General features: G+C 44.3%; 1 protein-coding gene across 1 annotated transcript in view; it reads left to right on the plus strand.

Annotated features, from left to right (window-relative positions):
• Positions 1-20,083, plus strand: part of SV2C (synaptic vesicle glycoprotein 2C) — an 87,932-nt gene that overhangs the window by 19,133 nt on the left and 48,716 nt on the right. Inside the window, exons 2-3 of the mRNA XM_035100167.3 lie at positions 5,798-6,491; positions 15,506-15,686. Of these exons, the coding sequence (XP_034956058.1) occupies positions 5,909-6,491; positions 15,506-15,686 (764 nt within the window). The 5' untranslated portion in view covers positions 5,798-5,908. The remainder of the gene's footprint in view (positions 1-5,797; positions 6,492-15,505; positions 15,687-20,083) is intronic.

Here is a 20,083-nt window from a genome sequence, read left to right on the forward strand (position 1 = left end):
TGAAGACCTATTAATTACAAAGCTGTTTGGGGAGAATGCTCTCTAGTTTGTTCCTTACTCAACAATCAATTAGAAATTAATTTTGATACAATCAGAATAAATCACATTATATGCGCAGCCAGCAAAATATTGGAAGCAGCTTTGTCGCATTGGTTGTTATTTTTTAAAGCTACTCATTACTTGGCTCTATGTTTACCAGTTTGTTATGTAACTTCATTGTTAGTGCTGATGCCATTCTTTCCTCCAAGCAAAAGGAAGCTCTTCTGTTCTTTTCAAATGTAGCCTTCCTTTCCATGCTCAGACCCACTGATCCATTCTCTGATGTGCTTGCTTTGCTGTTTCTTTCCTAGTTCACCATCATTTGTTCCTTCCAGTGAGCATTACGTGTTTGCCAGTCAGTTCCTTCCTTCGAACTTCTGAAATAAGTCGCTTAACAGACAGACCACCAGACAGATCTGGCAATTGTTTTTGTTTGTTTTTTATGATGAAATTAATTTATAAAATAAAAAAAATCCTTCAGTAGCACCTTAAAGACCAACTAAGTTTTTATTTTGGTATGAGCTTTCATGTGCATGCACACTTCTTCAGATACCATTTTAATTTATAAAGCCTATTTTAAAAGTGTAGGGCATGGGTAGGCAAACTAAGGCCTGGGGTCTGGATCCGGCCCAATCACCTTTTAAATCTGTGTCTGTGGGTAGGCTGTATGCCTCCCGATTCTTGGCTCCATCATGGATTCAATTCCTGGAATAGCTACCGGTAGGTGAGCTTCCTGGTGAGGAAATGGCCCTCTAAGTATGGGTCATTAAGGTAGCAAAGGAAGTGGCTCTGTGCCAGACAACAAAATGGGCAAGCCTCTCTCCCTCAACTGTCTGTCATTTACAATGACACGGAGTTTGGAGTTTGAGTCTGCTATGGCAGTGAAAAGGACCAGGGAGGAACAAAGCAGCTACAAGCTCTTCTCTGCAAGCAAACATGTTTCTCCTCTCAGAAAGCCATTGTTTGGCTTAGCATTGTGTCATGAAAACAGAGTTAAGTTCCTTTTTATCAGAGCATTTTCAAGAAAGACAAAATGACACAAATCTCATGAGATTACTACCTTTTATTATTTAACAAGCAATAAGCAACAAGAACTCATTCATTCATTCCTTTCATACCTTACCAGGTGGTTGGACCCACTAAAAGAGATGGCCAGTCTCTTTTAAGAGTCTATGGACGGCATCCTCCTGCAGGTAGGACAGCACGCAAAGTTCCCAAGGCTCAGGTCCCCCGTATGGTTACATTGTCTTGTATTGAAGGGGGTTGATAGCTTTCGTCATGCAATAAAAAGGATTTCTGCAAGGGCCCTGAGTTGAGGTCTGTCCATCTCTACTGCATTGCTCCTTCCTCAAAGAGCCCTAGAAATTAAGGCAGCCTGCAAATGACAGCTCATTTTTCAGGCACTGTAGAGTAGATTAGAGTGTTGCCACTCAGAGACCTAGAAAAACAGGTCCAAAAATGGTGTTTGGGTAGAGGGCAGGAAGCTGCCTCTGTTGCTTCTCTGTTTTCCCCTCCTCAACCAGCTCCTGGCTGCCAGTAAGGTAGACTGAGGCAGCTGCCTTTGGCAGCAGAAAGCCAAGAGCGCAGCAGAAAGCCCCATGGGCGCAGAGGCGCAGCAGCAGCAGCAGCGGTGGCCTCTTCCGAGATGTTGCCGAGAACTTGAGAAATTCACACAGTGCATGAGATTTCATGAGAACTAGCTGGAATCCATTGCTGCTGCTTTGCAGGCAGTGCCATGCAACTCAACTAAGGGAAGCTTCGGTAGGGTGGAAGGCACTTTCCCATTTTGCTTCAGGCGGGGAAACGGGGTGCACTGTCCCTGCCAGTTCCTGAAACATTTCAGCCCTCCCCCCGCCCAACAACAGAGAAGAATGGGTAGAAAGAACTGCTCGTAGTGAAACACTGAAGGATCACAAAGTGATTTGTGAGGGAATATGAGGCAAAATTAATAATCTGTATTGCATGTAGGCTTTGGACAGAATCAGTTCTCTTGTTCCCTATCCTGAATTCCAACGTTTTCTTGTCAGGCTAAGCTTTCAGTTACGAATGATACAAAATCACATTACCTTTACATGATATATTGCACAATGCAAACTCTGCATGCTGAGGTCACCTTCTTTACAGTGTCATTTTCATGAGATGTTTTGGGAAATGTCAGGCAGATTTTAAATCAAAGATGCCCCACTCATGAGCTGTTCTCAGAACATAATACACTATCACTTAATCATTGGAAAATGTTATTGTGTGGCTGCAATTCCTCCCTTTTCCCGTCTTAGCAGAATTGCTAAATCATTGTGATGAGTGTTTGGGAGGAAGGTCTCAGTCCCTGTAAAGAAGTGTGGCTTTCTTTCTGATTGGATTGCCTTCACTATGTGTTGGCCTTCAAGTGTCATTAATTTCTTATACAGTTGTACCTTGGAAGTCGAACGGAATCCATTCTGGAAGCCTGTTCGACTTCCAAAACGTTCGGAAACCAAGGCGAGGCTTCCGATTGGCTGCAGGAAGCTCCTGCAGTCAACCAGTAGCCACATCGGACATTCGGGTTCCAAAGAATGTTCACAAACCAGAACACTCACTTCTCGGTTTGCGGCGTTCAGGAGTCAAAACGTTTGACTCACAGTGTGCTCGGGATCCAAGGTACAACTGTAGATGAAACACTTAAGAACACAAGTTGGAATCCTTAGGCAGTGTGAAGACTTCACAGCAGGTGTGGGGTAGTTTTTTCAACCTGAGTGCTGCATTCCCTCATCTCTCTCTCTCTCTCTCTCTCTCTCTCTCACACACACACACACACACACACACACACACACACAGAGAGAGAGAGAGAGAGAGAGAGAGAGAATCCTGCCACACTCGCAAATACTGCATACAAACATGCATACAATTCGGCTTGAAAAAAGCATTTCAACTTTTTTCTAACAGCCAGAATAGGAGTGATCTTCTGGCAGATTATCCCTGAGGGGTGGGGGGAAGGGTTCACCTGGCCATCCCCAAATGGACTCTTTGGCCTAGAAGCCTAGAAGAGGACTTGAAAAGGCTTTAAAAATGGTAAAACAAACCGGTAAGTACAGAGCTTAAACGGAGAGGTGATGCACCGCCATCTTCTTCCCTCATGACTCCTGAGGGAATACTTGGGTGTCACCTTTCACTATAACTTAAAATGGGTGACCCATCGCAACAGAACAATTAATTTAGCAAGATGCTCGGTTGCACAAATCAAGCGCTTTCATTTTCTTGGTGGGAATCAATTTGTACCTGCAGCAATTGCTGCCTATAAGGCAAAATCCGCCTCCCAGCTTCTATACGGGATCCCCTTATGGATATCCAGCTTTAACAACAAAGTAGAAGGAGTTCAATCATCCTTCTTTCGGCAAATCCTTGGAGTACCAAAATGTGTGCCATACTTGGCTATCTGTGCAGAATTGGGCCAACACCTTCTTGAGACAAGAGGTTGGATCATTACTTTTAAATACTGGTTAAAAATCCATTTTAATACCGATCCAGATAGCTTGATATCCTATCTTCTGAAAGACAACTATAGCTGTATATGGTTCTCTAATATTTCCAACAAACTCAGACAACTAGGCTTCTCAGTGGATTCCCTCTTGACATATGAGGACTCATATATCTTTACTCTTATTAAGCAGAGACTGCTTGATATTGAACTCCAGAAACTTCATCCTGCCCAACCTCTAGTATGCTCGCCTGCCTTCTTGGGGCTGCCGCCACACCAAGGATTGACACCTAATTATATATATGACCTGGTATCTCCTTTTTATCGCAGAGTATTTATGTTGGCCCGCCTAAATGCTTTTCCGTCCTCTGTGCTATCCGGAAGACTCAAAGGCATCCCTTACTGGAATAGATTATGCCCTTGTGGCCAGAAAGAGGTAGACTCTATGACTCACATGATTCTGGACTGTCCCCTTTCTAATTTTTTTTATTTTGGCCCCCTCTTATCCTTTATGAGACCTGGAACCCTCCCCAACAAGGAAACAGTGGTCCAGCTCTTGCTGAGGGATGACTTCCCCGAAATTACCAGAATTATGGCCCACTACTTGTCCAGAATTTATGTAATTAAAATTAATACATCTAGCCTTCAACAATGATAGCTGAGGATCCCTTGTGTGCCTCTTCCTCCTCCTGCTCACCATTATTTCTGTACGATGTAGAGTTACTATTTATACTAATGACCTATATGTTTTATACGTTTTGTCTTTGTTTTTTATATTTTATATATACATAGCTGCCAAGTTTTCCCTTTTCTCGCGAGGAAGCCTATTCAGCATAAGGGAAAATCCCTTAAAAAAAGGGATAACTTGGCAGCTATGTATATATGCCAATAAAGGTGTTGAATTGAATTGACTCTTTGGGAAGATTGGCCCACCTCACTGCAACAATTATGCTTTAAACCCTCCCCTTCCCTGCTGCATACCCCCTTCTGCTACCGTAATTCCCTTCTGCTGTTTGAAACAGGACTTTGATAGGGGCGAATAAATGCTTTTTTGCAAGCCTGATTGTAGTAGGGGAGGGGTAAGCAGGAGAGCCCCAGGGAATGAATCCGACATGTAGGCTTGCAGTTCCCCACTATTCCTTCACAGAGGGAAAACCAAATCCCCACAGTGTGCCATGTTATTTGAGGTGGATGAACAGTTTTATGCAACAATATTGCTTTAAATGAATGCACAGAAGGGCATTCAGTGAATGCAATCTTCTTGTACCCTAAACTTAAAGATCTGAAAGCTTGGAAAGACACAAAATGTGCACAATTTTGTATCTACATGTGCTCTACATGTTTGGATGAACACTTGGGGTCAGGAGAAGTAAGGTCAGCATGTATGCTTTTGCTATCTCTCTGATGTATTCACTGAACATGTGATTATGTTTACATTCCTAAATACACTTTGGAAAATGGACTACTCCCCCAATACTTGGAAAACAGAAGTCCTGGGAAATAGTAAAGGGGAAACTACATTTTCCAGCACTCCTGGTGGCTACCTTGCAGTCATAGCTACATGCTGGGTAGGTGGAAGGAAAGACAGATCAGGGAGCTGGGGTGGGGTGGGGTGAGTAGAGCTTTTCCCCTCTCAAGAGGTATTTGAAATAAGACGGGAAGGGAAGGAGGAAGAAGCTGACTTCTCCCATTTGGACTGAAATCCAAGCCTGAGAATGAAATGTGGCTGTAACCCTCACCTTGTATTTTGAGGTAAACGTTACCAGTTGCTGTTATTAGGTCTTCCAAACAACAAATTTGAAAATTCAGCAGCACTCTTCATTGTAAACAGCAGGACTGATACGGATGAGAAACAGCAAATAGTACTATATATCAAGCTACTGTTTTCTTTTTGGAAATGCTTCAGTTACCTTTCAATAATACATATTTGTATCTGTAATATGTTCGTGACACACAAACCCATGTGTTTTAAGCTGTATGTTGGAAAGTGACGCTACTGCATGTAAATGAGAGAAGCCAGCAGAAATACCTAAATGTTTTTTGCTTTCCCCTTTTGGGTTCCTTCCTTGTGTCATCAGGAGCTATTTACTCTGCAGGAGCCTTTCTGCAGTGCACCAGTTCTCTGCTTTTGGTGCACTCTTGGTTAGCAATAGTGTGGGTTAATCCATGGGGAATTGATGGGTAGATAGTCTTGCCTCTTGAGCAACGGTGACTGTAGATCCTGTGTTCTTTTTTAGTTTTGTGATTCTATGCAGAACAAACAAAACTTAAAATATTTTCTTGTGTTTATTTTTCTTCTCCTAGATCTTGTTTTGGAACCGAACGTGTCTTGGGAGACTCCTGCTGCTGCGCTCCAGCACACAATAGGTTCCCTTGCACACGGAATCAGTTCAGTCACACATTGATTAACCCAAGATGGATGGAGCTTACAAGATGGAAGATAATACTTCATTAGTGAGAGGGGCTCAGGACATTGCCAAGGTAGTCAAGAAACAGACAGGGAGGAAGGGGAATGCAACTGTAGAGAAAGCTCAAGACGAGTATACGGAAAGATCTTACAATAGATTCCAAGGCAGAGAAGATGATGAATACTATACACAAGAAGGAAATTACGGTGGGGAGGCGAATGAAGATGAAGGATCAAGTGAAGCGACTGAAGGGCATGATGAAGATGATGAGATTTATGAGGGGGAATATCAGGGAATCCCAAATGCGACCCAGGACAAGGATGGGATCGGAGCCTTAGGTCAGCCTGTACGAGATGACTACAAAGATCGTCTTGAACTGGAAACGGAGAGAAAAGCTGATGAAGAAGAATTGGCACAGCAGTATGAGCTCATCATTCAGGAATGTGGGCATGGACGTTTTCAGTGGGCCCTCTTCTTTGTTCTTGGGATGGCGCTAATGGCTGACGGGGTGGAAGTTTTTGTGGTTGGATTTGTATTGCCCAGTGCTGAGACAGACATGTGTATCCCTAATTCTGGATCAGGATGGCTTGGTGAGTATTATCTACATCCTTTCCTGGCGTGTGTCATAAATTAGACAGATATTGTCTCGTATGTATTTGACAGTGCTCCCTCTGATGAAAACAAATAACAATCTTTGCTTTGTTAGCTCTGCATGTGAGGCTCACAAAATGTATTTTAAGATACCACCATGGCTTTCTTTTGTTTTATTGTATGTGTAAAAAGAAAAGATTTTCCTCTGCCCTTCATCATGACCAATAAACATAAGTAGCTGTTCCTAAATCATAGGACAAAAAAACCACAGGGTTATGAATCCAGAATAAATATAATATGTTGATAACGTGCTGCATAGCTTAGTATCAAGAATACATGTCAGTTCTGTGTAACAAAGAGATGGAAGAAAGTGCCTCATCATTAGGAGTGTTTGATTAGAACTGTGTGCCAGTGGCCTCTCAAAATTATCTATTGTAGTTGTAGGCAAAGAAATTGGTGGTGGTGGTGGACCTGGGGGAGGAGAAATTATTGAACACTTTCTCTGGGAGTGGGGCTTTCCACTAGTAGTGGCAGTAGCTCAGCTTTGTCCCTCTCCCTGTCTGACACTGCAAGTGGCAGCTACAGCCAAGTGTGTTGGCAGCCTAGCTGCCATTTTGCATCCTCCTGGCCCTAGTGTCATTCTGGAAGAACAATGGTGGCAATAACAAAAAAAATATCATTGGAGATTATCATTTGCCTTTTTTGCAAGGGCTGGGGTGTGTGAAAAAGAAAAAGGAAATCCCAGAAATTTTCTCAGAAAAATCTTTTTTGAGAAATCTCAGCTCGGTTTGTTTCAATGGGACTTGTGGAGGAATAGTTCAGAGATGTGTTACAAAAGTACTTGAAATGGTGTGCAATTACACCATGACTATTCATGGTGGGGGGATTCACAAGTGAGCGAGTGTTTCTAATTCTATCCAGAAGAGCCAGTCCCTAGAATTGTAGAGTTGGAAGGGACCACGAAGCTTATCTAGTCCAACCCCCTGCGCTTTGCTACCAAATATCTTTAGGGCAGGTTCAACGTTGCATTGAGCGATTCTGTTCAGAAGTTGGGCTGGAGAAATGGAAACACATATTTGTGCTTCTCAATGCATAAAGCAAAACCATAGCTACTAAGGCTGGAGATGGCTTTTCTTGAGAGATGCTTTGTTTCTCATAGTGAGTTTGGCCCCACTGCTAACATCTGTAAAACATGTCTTTAAATCAAGGGCGGGAAACCTGTGGCCCTCAAAGTATTGTTGGACTCAAGCTCCCATCAGCCTTAGTCAGCATGGCCAGTGCTAAAGGATAATGGGAGCAGTAGTCCAACAACATATGGGAAGACTCAGGTTTCCCGCCAATGTTTTAAATCAAAACCAAACTCTGTGAAATAAAAGAAAGATGCATATACACATCGTGAGAAGTCCCTGCCCCCCCAAAAAACCCTGCCTTTGCTTTTCTGAAAAAAGGATAGTCTGTCTCTGTCTCACCAGCCTTGTATAACATTTTTATTGGATGTGATTTCATTCCCATTTAGCTGTTTTTATGGAATTATTCTCCTTTTCTCTGGTATTTGATTATACTGATTTTATATTTCAGTTTTAAAGACAATGTTATGCCTTTTTCATGAGCAGCTTGGGCATTTCCCTTGGGGAGACAAGTGCAGTGCTTTTTGGGATACTTTCATTTTCTTACTCATTTTGAAATACTGGCCCTCAATGAGGTCAAACTTAGATTCACAAAATGTTTAGGGGTATGCATCCCCCTAGGGAAAAAAGCACTGGACAAGTGGATTGTAAACCTATACTCTGCAGTCCAGTAAGTGCGAACTACTTGCTTTCCCACTCCAGTGATATTTAACTTGCTCAAAATTTCATTTGCTCTATGCCAGTATCAAACTCCTATCTTCTAGTACCACTTGAATTATAATACCATTAACCAATGGCCATGTTTCATAGAAATGCAAATATGTTGAAAATAGAAAAAAGCCTTGTTGACTTTGCACACTTAATTAGGTCCCTGTCTTCATTTTTTTTGGTGTGTGGGCACCTCAGCAGTCTGGGTTTCTTTGGCTGAAAATACATCACAGTTTAAATCATTAGGTGTCACATCTACTTTTGAAACAAAGCTGAAGATCTTTAACACATCATTGAGCTCTCCACAGGCATCATGTTTTGATAATCTTGGAAGATAAATAAATCATGGTTTACAAGACCTCATCTATCAAGATGCTGAACTTTTTTATTTGATTTTCGCAGCTCCTGGGAATTCCAAATTCTGAGACTAAAAGCCCCTTTTGGAAGAAAAATGTGTCACACATATAAAAACATTTATTAATAAAATATGCTAGAGGGAAAATGTTCATACTATCTATACTCTTACGGGACACCTAGTTGCCTCCCATCAAAGAGATATTTCAGGTCCCTGCCCGCTTTGCTTCAGCTTCTGGTTGCTTCTAGACTGTTGTTGTTGTTTAGTCGTTTAGTCGTGTCCGACTCTTCGTGACCCCATGGACCATAGCACGCCAGGCACTCTTGTCTTGCACTGCCTCCTGCAGTTTGGTCAAACTCATGTTTGTAGCTTCGAGAACACTGTCCAACCATCTCGTCCTCTGTCGTCCCCTTCTCCTAGTGCCCTCAATCTTTCCCAACATCAGGGTCTTTTCCAAGGATTCTTCTCTTCTCATGAGGTGGCCAAAGTATTGGAGCCTCAGCTTCACGATCTGTCCTTCCAGGGAGCACTCAGGGCTGATTTCCTTAAGAATGGATAGGTTTGATCTTCTTGCAGTCCATGGGACTCTCAAGAGTCTCCTCCAGCACCATAATTCAAAAGCATCAATTCTTCGGCGATCAGCCTTCTTTATGGTCCAGCTCTCACTTCCATACATCACTACTGGGAAAACCATAGCTTTAACTATACGGACCTTTGTCGGCAAGGTGATGTCTCTGCTTTTTAAGATGCTGTCTAGGTTTGTCATTGCTTTTCTCCCAAGAAGCAGGCGTCTTTTAATTTCGTGACTGCTGTCACCATCTGCAGTGATCAAGGAGCCCAAGAAAGTAAAATCTCTCACTGCCTCCATTTCTTCCCCTTCTATTTGCCAGGAGGTGATGGGACCAGTGGCCATGATCTTGGTTTTTTTGATGTTGAGCTTCAGACCATATTTTGCGCTCTCCTCTTTCACCCTCATTAAAAGGTTCTTTAATTCCTCCTCGCTTTCTGCCATCAAGGTTGTGTCATCTGCATATCTGAGGTTGTTGATATTTCTTCCGGCAATCTTAATTCCGGCTTGGGATTCATCTAGTCCAGCCTTTCGCATGATGAATTCTGCATATAAGTTAAATAAGCTGGGAGACAATATACAACCTTGTCGTACTCCTTTCCCAATTTTGAACCAATCAGTTGTTCCATATCCAGTTCTAACTGTAGCTTCTTGTCCCACATAGAGATTTCTCAGGAGACAGATGAGGTGATCAGGCACTCCCATTTCTTTAAGAACTTGCCAAAGTTTGCTGTGGTCGACACAGTCAAAGGCTTTTGCATAGTCAATGAAGCAGAAGTAGACGTTTTTCTGGAACTCTCTAGCTTTCTCCATAATCCAGCGCATGTTTGCTATTTGGTCTCTGGTTCCTCTGCCCTTTCGAAATGTGGTTCCCTCCAGAAATTGTTGGACTCCAATTTCCATCACCCCTAAGCATGGGCCATGCTTGCTGTGGCTGATGGGAATTGGAGTCCAGCAACATCTATAGCAATTGTTAACGTGTATTCCATTCCTTTTGTCATATTAATTCACTCTCATGCTATGTGAGTGCTTATTCACTCGTTTGCTCCCGTGCGCTCCCACAGCTTTCTTTTTGAAACTGAGTTGCCCATGATCCACCTGTATCTTGTATTTTTTCAAGAAATACTCCTTTGATGTGTTTCTCCTCAAATGAGCTTTCATATAATTTGAAAACGCAAGGTGTGAATAAACCGAGGTGTGTACATTTCAGACAGCCTTTGTGCATGTGCAGATAACAACTTTCAGTTCAGGTAAACAGCGTTTCCGTGCGCTGCTCTGGTTTTGCCAGAAGCTGTTTAGTCATGATGGCCACATGACCTGGAAAAACTGTCTGCAGACAAACGTCGGCTCCCTCGGCCAGTAAAGCGAGATGAGCGCCGCAACCCCAGAGTCGTTCACGATTGGACTTAACTGTCAGGGGTCCTTTACCTTTTCACTCCCATTTCAAAATGGAGAGGCTGAAATGTTTGAGGCTTCAACCCTCTTTTTCATGGGGAATTGAAAGGCTCGCTGAGAACTGGATGATGTTTTTAGCATTGGAAGTTGGCTTATACTAGGTCAGTCTGTTTATCCATCTAGATTCTAGCCCATCTGCTCTACCTGGCTGGGGTATTCTAGGATCTCAGCTCAGGGTCTTTCCCATGCCTGCTACCTGATCATTTTTAATGAGAGTGGCAGTAACTTGAATACAGGACCTCTAGCATCTGCTCTTACCACTGAGCTAGGGATCTTCCATTTCTCACTGCTCCACAGTATAAATAAGCAGTGCTTCAAAATGACATGCTTGAAATCTTCAGGTAGGCACTTTTTGGTCTAGAACAGATATTTTAAGTGAAAGGAATTGATTTAAAAAAAGAAAGAAAGTTCTGTCAAGGGATGAGGTTTTTTTTTTCCAAGAAAAGGATGAGATGTAAGACAACAATGTGGCATTATATTCATCTAGATGAGCTACCTCAATATATACATGCTAACAAACATACTGGGATTCAACTAACGTATCCCAGTAGCACAACGGGACTTTCCCCCCTCTCCTCTGCCTACACCTTCCCAAAATTGGGGTGGGCTCAGAGGAAATCCCAAAGCAGCAGGGGCAGGGAGGTGAATAATTCCATCTGGCAAGCTGAAAAGCTTCCACTGGAAGGATGATTGCCACAGTGCTACATTTAATTTCTCCTGCTTTATGTGCTCTGCCCTGAAATGTGAATGACCCCCAGTGCATTGTGGGGTTTGGATTATACTGCTTGTCTTACTGAGGCCAAGGATTACGACCTCAGTTCCAGTGAATTTTTTTTTTTCCCCTAGAGGAACGCATTTTGATAGCTAAGGAAGTCCCATGTTTGCTTGTGCTGCATGATTTTCTTCCTCAATGAAAATGAATGTGTCAGCATTTACTAGACCCAACTTCTGTTGGCATAAGAGAACACAAAGATTCCCCCCCCCCAAAGAAAAAACAACAACAACAACCAGGCAACATTTTTAAAAGCTCATTTCTTTTGCATCAGAGACAGCCAAGTTGGCTGCCTGTGCAAAGATGCTTCTTTATATCGTACAGCTAGTCACCTAATAAAAGTTTTCTATTACATTTGACACATTTAATACACTAAATATGCTATTGCCAACTTTGGCAACACACACACCTCCCTCCCCCCCCCCAAAAAAATTCTGGGACTGTAGTTTATGCCTCACAGAGCTACAGCTCCCAGCACCCTTAACAAACTACATTTCACAGGATTAATTTTTTTTGCAGTGCGGGGAGCTTTTAATTTATGGTGTGTATGCTGCCTTTGTCGCATGGTGAGGGATTCAAGTCACTATTACTTTTCAGCAACTCACAGGTGGGAAAGCATTGTAGGAAGAGATAGTTGTCAGTGCCTTTTTACGGCACTGCTGGCAGCTTTGCGGGGCTGGAGGAGGCGGGCAGCAGCTGGAGGGCAGCTCCTCCGGCGGGGAAGAGGTGGAGGCCCTGGGCATGGCACTGCTTCAGCGAGGTGGACGAGGGCGTGTCCAGCCTCTGCCTCTTCCCTGGCACCCTCCAGAACTTGGCACCCTGCTCCACTTGCAAGATGCCCCTGCTTCTGATATGATGTAGAGACATGACTGTAGGGCGATCCTATGACCAATTACTGGCTTTAGGGTTTTTGTGAGAAGAATTAATCCCAGAACATTGCATGGGAAACACATTGTGTTGTTCAGTCACATGCACCGTTCATAATCACTCTGAGCTTTGGAGTATTGCCATAAAAAGTGCATTTCAAATTGCAGAGTCACACCGATTTGTTACCATGACAGGGTCGATTGAGAACTATGTGAATGCTGTTGCTGCATTTCGCATCAAAAGTCTGAGAGGGAGAAAACGTATCAGAGGCACCTCAGTTTCAGAGAAAAGTGAAACCAGGCATTAGAGGCATTACAAAGACTTAACAAAGTAGGCTTTATCTCAGGCTTGTCAGTTAGGATTTTCTCTCTAATGCCAGGGGGAACTATCGGATAAGAGAAGATACCTTCAAAATAATATGTTCAGAGCTAGTACTAAACGAATCCATCAGTAGCTTCATATCATTACCTGGGATTAACTAGGTTTTCGATAACCCTGTTCTGTAATTGCTGCATCATAGTATCTCATTTTTATAGTAGTAGGGGGTGGTTTTTCTTTTACGCTCAGGGTGAGAATAGAGACAGAAGTACTATTTTTACTGTACTGCAGTTGTCTTAATTGTAAAAAGTTGGACATAAATCAATATTTGTGTCCATCCAATTAAATGTTATAGTCTCTTAACTACCTGTTAATTTGGCTACTTGAGCAGCAGGGAAGAGACTGAAGTGTGGCATTGTGTGTGTTTAAATCAATAAACTGTTCATTCAGATATGGCTTTATCTGTGGCAAACTTATTCACAGTGTGGGATTGGAACAGCTCTCACCCACCTCATTTTAAGGCCACTTTGGATTCTGATTTGTAAGTCACTTTGGAGTGGAACACAATGCATAGAATGGATCAGGGCAACCCCCTATTAATAATTAGATATATTGGTCTTGTATGCATTGTATTTTGTGTGCCACCATTTCAGTTTCCAAATATCAGGCAAACTGGAGCTGGTGGATGACTTGCAAGGCAGGTAAAAATTATTTTGAAATGCTATAAAGAGTGTGTGCACATGTATGTATGAGCATGCATATTTATCTCATAAACACATATGCATATGTGTGTGTTTATATATATAGTTGTGTGTATACCTAGGGACTTCCTGAGCCTTTATATCCCAATTCGATCTCTGAGATTATGTAGACGAGCACTGTTAGTTCCCATTCTTCTGTGTTTCAGAAGCCCAGCTAGCTTCAACTAGAAGCTAGCCATGTACTTTTACCAGTTCCATTCTGTGCAATAGTTTTGCTACTATATGTTTCAGATGCCTCTTAGAATCATAGATTCATAGAGTTGGAAGAGACCACAAGGGCCATCCAGTCCAACCCCCTGCCAAGCAGGAAACACCATCAAAGCATTCCTGACAGATGGCTGTCAAGCCTCCGCTTAAAGACCTCCAAAGAAGGAGACTCCACCACACTCCTTGGCAGCAAATTCCACTGTCAAACAGCTCTTACTGTCAGGAAGTTCTTCCTAATGTTTAGGTGGAATCTTCTTTCTTGTAGTTTGAATCCATTGCTCCGTGTCCACTTCTCTGGAGCAGCAGAAAACAACCTTTCACCCTCCTCTATATGGCATCCTTTAATATATTTGAACATGGCTATCATATCACCCCTTAACCTTCTCTTCTCCAGGCTAAACATACCCAGCTCCCTAAGCCGTTCCTCATAAGGCATTGTTTCCATGCCTTTGACCATTTTGGTTGCCCTCCTCTGGACACGTTCCAGCTTGTCAGTATCCTTCTTGAACTGTGGTGCCCAGAACTGGACACAGTATTCCAGGTGAGGTCTGACCAGAGCGGAATACAGTCTTGAAGATCTTTTTATGCCAGCAGCCTGTTCGGTCATTTACATTTTTCAAGATGATGTAATATTTTTGTGATATTTTATGTTTGATAGTGCTCGTCAATTTTCTTGTATACTACCCTGATAATTTATATGAAGGGGCAGTCTATAAATATTTTTGTGAATAAACAAAATAAATTTATATATACACAAGCATACTTTTATATGGTTGGTTTGGGTGCATCATTGGACTTTTGGAACCCCCCTCTTTAAAGGCATGTTTATTGAAATTAAAATATTCTTGAAGCACAAGCGATAAAGCTGCAGAGTCACTACTATAATGTGTACTGTTATCTGAGAAAACAGCTGTAAGCAAGCATGATCTGTAGTGAGTTTTGTACACTGACCTATCAAGTTTCCTAGCATACAGAAACCTGATCCTCTCTTCTTAATTTCCTCCCTTCTGTTATTAAAGCAATTTAAATAATCCTAGTTTCTGAAACCATTTATAAAGGGTCACATTCTGAGAGCGCACACATGATTTGGAAAATAATCCTGTTGATAACAAAGTTTTCCTGCTATGTAGTTGCATTAGTTAATTGCATGGTATTGATTTATCCACATAACTTAATTTTAGCCCGCTGTTTATGGAAAAATTCTGGGTAGGAGATGCTATGTAGCAGGGGTAGGGAACTTCAGGCTCTGGGACCAAATGTGGCACTCCTGGCCGCTCTCTCTGGCTCTTAGGACTTTTCTCAGCCCACATCCCTCACTGGCTCTGCTCCAGCTTAATGTGCCCCTGAACTGTAATAATGTCTCTACCTTGCCTGGATGTTGCAGTGGAAAGATGGAGAGGGCCAGTGTTGAACCAGGATCTGGGAGACTAGGGTTCACATCTCTGCTCAGCTATGAAGCTCGCTGAGTGAGCCAGGCACAGTCTCTCAGCCAACTTCACAGGGTTGTTTTGAGGGCAAAATGGGTAGGTGGACAACCATGCACACCATATTGAGCTCCTTGCAAGAAAAGGTAGGATATAAACCTCTCAAACCCCAAATTTGCTTGCCTTTTCTTTTACTTTCATGCAGCTGTGTGCCTATAACTAAACAAGTATCAAATTTTCAGTACGTCAGAAACAAAGGATGCATATGAGAGGCGTGTTTTTTCCTTTGCAAATCTGTATTCAAATTACTCACCTACAATAAATGTACATAGTTGTTTTGCAAGCAAATTGTGCCATGTGTGGGAGCTGAGGAGGAACACTGACTTAGGAGTTGATATTGAGAACTATGCCATCCTTCCTAATGTAACATATTCTCTTTTGTGTGTTGCAGGTAGCATAGTATACCTTGGGATGATGGTGGGGGCATTCTTCTGGGGAGGCTTGGCAGACAAGGTGGGAAGGAGACAGTCTCTTCTCATATGTATGTCTGTCAATGGATTCTTTGCCTTCCTTTCATCATTTGTCCAGGGCTATGGCTTCTTTCTCTTCTGTCGTTTACTTTCTGGATTTGGGTAAGCTCTTCCTTTATTCCTTTCATTTTCTAATTTAACTTTACAATGAAAGCTTGTTCATTGTTGTTCCCATCCTGCTGTCAAGAGCCCACATCTGAGGGTACAGCCGTACCTTGGTTCTCAAACACCTTGGTACTCAGATGTTTTGTCTCCCAAACGCTGCAAACCTGGAAGTAAGTGTTCCGGTTTGTGAACGTTTTTCGGAAACCAAACGTCCGATACAGCTTCTGCTTGACTGCAGGAAGCTCCCAGAACGGATTAAGTTCGAGAAACAAGGTACCACTGTATTGTGGTTGAGCTTTGTGTTCACTCAGACTTTCTCAATCTGACTTCTACATTTGCTCTTGTGCCACGATGGCCTGTTGCACTGTGAGGGTGCCCTGTATGGATAAATTCCATGCAAAGAAGGGGTTAGTGGTTAAAATAAAGTGGATATTGTTTTCCTTCGATCCACATTGGGGTACGTAAAGTGGCATGGCATGGCTGAAAATTACACTTGCACGTCTGTCACAGGTAGGTAGCCGTGTTGGTCTGGGTCGAAGTAAAATAAAAAAATTCCTTCAGTAGCACCTTAAAGACCAACTAAGTTTTTATTTTGGTATGAGCTTTCGTGTGCATGCACACTTCTTCAGATACGTCTGTCACTGTATGCCTGAAAGAAAAATGCCAGAACAATCCATTTAGAAATTCACACGCTGCATAGCTTAGGATTTAACCACCTTGCATTATTATCAACGGTGATAGATGCAGAGAGCTGAGTATACTTTTAATATTTTACACTAAATTTAACATATTTTATGACACAATATAAATAAATAGAACAGAAAAGAAGTAAGCTACAGTCCCCAAATAATATATATAATAAGGGAGACAGGTGCACTTCACCAGGGAGGGCATTGCATAAATGGGGAACCGGTACTGAAAAGGCCCTGTCACAGATCATCATCAACTGCGTGTCCCCAGTGGCAGCACCACCAATGAAATCTCACTTGCCAAGTGTAAGATCCAAGATGGTTGATGTTGGGGAAGGTGCTCTTTTAAGCAATTGAGTCCCAAAACATTTAGAAGTTACTGCTTTCTTTCCATCCAGTATAACACCTCGATTTGTTCAACTGCTTAAAGATTTGTGTGGAATACTGACATATCTGAAAATATTATAACATTGTAAAGTAATTTCTCAGGGGTGGTAACAGTGAGATTTAAGTAGTTGTTAAAATTGCAGCAGGGGAGGACATTTGATTTCAAACATTATAGTTTGCCTCTAGTAATGTACAAATAGAATAGGCAGCTGTGCCTTGGAGCAGGATTTTGAATTGGGAAAAATATAATTTATGTGAAGAAAATATTCCACTATTATAAGTTTAGACTGCTTAGCAAATCAGTTTCAACTATTAATAAGATATACTTTTGTGTTAAATAGACAGGGGTGACTGGAATATGAAAAAGTATTGGAGAATGTCTTCTTAAATAAGGTAACAGACACACCATACATTTAAGGTATAGCTTCCCCCAAAAGGTCCTGGGAATTGTAGTTTGCTAAGGGTGCTGACCTCTCAGACCTACAATTCCCAAATTCTCAATGTCTGTTAAAATTGTATAAAGGTGCTTTAAATGTTTGGTGTGGATGTGACTGAATCTGTAACGGCTGTTTTGGCTGAATATTGCTGATGCCTGCGGAAAATTGAAAGGGGATAAATTATAAATCATTTACATATTGTCACAGTGGTCGGAGTGGGCTACTTCAGAGTAACGACGCTACGCAGCTCTGCATTTTATTCTTTTATTGGTGCTGCGTATTTACAGTGCTGAAGTCATTGCTATTTACACGGAGTGATGTGGTCAGTCGGTTCCAGAACCTCCGAATGGCTTTTGGCGCGTCTTTCTCCAACACAAAAGCTTTGGCAGACCCATCCTCTTTCCCCTCCTCTTTCTGCGTAATTCCGGAGTTGGGGGGATGGGTCTCCCCCCCTTATTCGCCCCTTCCTGTCCCACCTGGGACCCTGGCTCCTCTACCTTGCCTGAGCCTCGGACACGACTTCCTGCTTCCCCATTGGAATCTGAACTCTCTCTGCTTTCCCCTGTGCTCGGGGATGGGCTTGAACTCAGGAGGGGAGGGACTTCGCGATATCCCCTGCCCCTCACATCCACCCCCCTCCCAAGCTCTCCTTCACCCCTCCCCAGGTCCCCCCCAGGTGTCGGTGACGACTGGAAGCCTAAGAACTCAGTGCCTTCCGAGCCCGTTGGTGTGAACACCTCCCCCCAGTCCTGCGATCCCCCCCCTTCCGCCTGGGAGGACGGGAATCCCAAAAAGTCCGTGGCGTCAGAGCTGGTAGGGGTAAAAATGTTCTGCCAATCTGCTCCTTCCTCTGACTGGGTGGATCTCGGTGACACCCATACCTCATCCTCTGGTTCCTCAAACTCCGCTTCCCAGCGCCATGGTGAACTGCTCTCCCGTGCTTCCTCCCCCTCCCCCTCCCTTTCCATGCGCCAGGGCTTGGGTCTATGGGGAAAGAGGGCGTGAAATTCTTCTACCAGGAATTCCTCCTGTATCTGAGTGGCTGGGACCCATTCATTCTGGGACGGTGGAGCATCCTCCCATGCCATGAGGTACTCCAGGCCCCTCACCCCCCTTCTTGAGTCCAGGATGGCCGTGGCCTCATTGAGTTGCTCCCTGCCTTCTCTCTCCCCCCCTCCCTCAGGGGTTTGTTCGCTGCCTCGGAGCCTGCTGCTTTCCCTGTACGGCGACAGCAGCGATCTATGAAACACTGGGTGCACCCTCATGTCCTCTGGCAGTGCCAGCCTGTATGCCACCGGGTTGACCTGTTGCGTGACCGTGAAGGGGCCCAACCTTCTGGGCGCCAGCTTTTTGCACCTCCCTCTGATGGGAAGGCCCTCCGAGGACAACCAAACTTTGTCCCCCACCCTAATGACCTCCCCCGGTCGCCTGTGGCGATCTGCCCCCTTCTTGTACGCCTCCTTGGCTCTCTCCAAGTGTTCTCTGAGCTGCTGGTGCACCGTCTCCAGTTCCTCTGCCCAATCCTCAGCCTGTGGGCCCTCCTCCTCCTCCTCCCCCTCCCTCTCTGGGAAAGATCTGAGGTCGCGCCCGTAATTGGCCTTAAAGGGCGACACCCCTGTGGAGACGTGCACCGCATTGTTGTAGGCAAATTCTGCCAGTGGCAGGCGATCCACCCAGTCCGTTTGCCGCTGGCTGACGTAGCATCTCAGGTACTGCTGCAGAATGGCGTTGACCCTCTCCGCCTGTCCATTGGTCTGCGGGTGTCTAGCCGTCGACAAGCTGACCTCCACCTGCAGGAGGTTCATGAGCCGCCGCCAGAACCTGGAAACAAATTGGCGGCCACGATCCGAAATAACCCTTAAAGGTAATCCATGCAGTCTGAATACGTGATCCACAAACAGTTTGGCTGTCTCTTCTGCAGAGACCGCCCTGGCACACGGTATAAAGTGGCACATTTTGGACATGAGGTCCACCACCACCAACACTGCGGTCTTGCCCCTGGAAGAAGGCAGATCTGTGATGAAGTCCATGGACACCACTTCCCACGGCCTGTGTGGCGTGGCTAAGGGCTCCAGCAATCCCGGTGGCGCTGCTCTGACCACCTTTGCCCGCTGGCAGGTGTCACAGCCCCGTACATAGTCTCGAACATCTTCCCGCACCCCTGGCCACCAGAAGTGTCTCATGACTAGGTGAGCGGTTTTGTCCCTCCCAAAATGACCCGCCGTTGGGTTGTCGTGCATCTGCTTGAGGACCGTACGTCTAAGCTGGGTGGTGGGCAGGTACAGTGCACCCTTGTAGAAAAGCAGCCCCCTGCATTCTGCAAAGTCTTTTGCCTGCTCCCCCCCCTCTCAGTTCTCTGAAGATGCGGTTGGCAAATTCATCCGCTGCCGTCAGTGCTGTGAGCTCCGCCTCGCTCACCACTGCTGCTCCGCAGGACCATGCTGACGGGGGGGAAATGTGCCTGGGTGCCGGTGGCGCCTCCTCCTGGCTTGCGGGAGAGGGCATCCGCCCTGACATTCTGCTCTCCCGGGATGTAGTGTATGGAGAAGTTGAAGTTCGAGAAGAACTCTGCCCACCGTATCTGCCGCTGGTTGAGCACCCTGGCAGTTCTCCAGAACTCCAGGTTCTTGTGGTCTGTGCACACCTGGATGGGGTGCTTGGCGCCCACCAGGAAGTGTCTCCAGTGCTGGAACGCAGCGTGGATCGCAAGAAGTTCCCTATCAAACACCGTGTAGTTTCGCTCTGGCTGGGTCAACTTCCTGGAGAAGAAGGCACAGGGTCTCCACTCTCTGTTGGCGTCCAGTTGCAACAAAATGGCGCCCACAGCTTTATCAGAAGCATCTGTCTCCACGCGTAGGGGCGCGTCCTGAACCACGTGGAA

Source organism: Zootoca vivipara, chromosome 10 (assembly GCF_965207765.1).
Source record: "Zootoca vivipara chromosome 10, rZooViv2.hap1.1, whole genome shotgun sequence".
Lineage (NCBI taxonomy): Eukaryota > Metazoa > Chordata > Lepidosauria > Squamata > Lacertidae > Zootoca > Zootoca vivipara.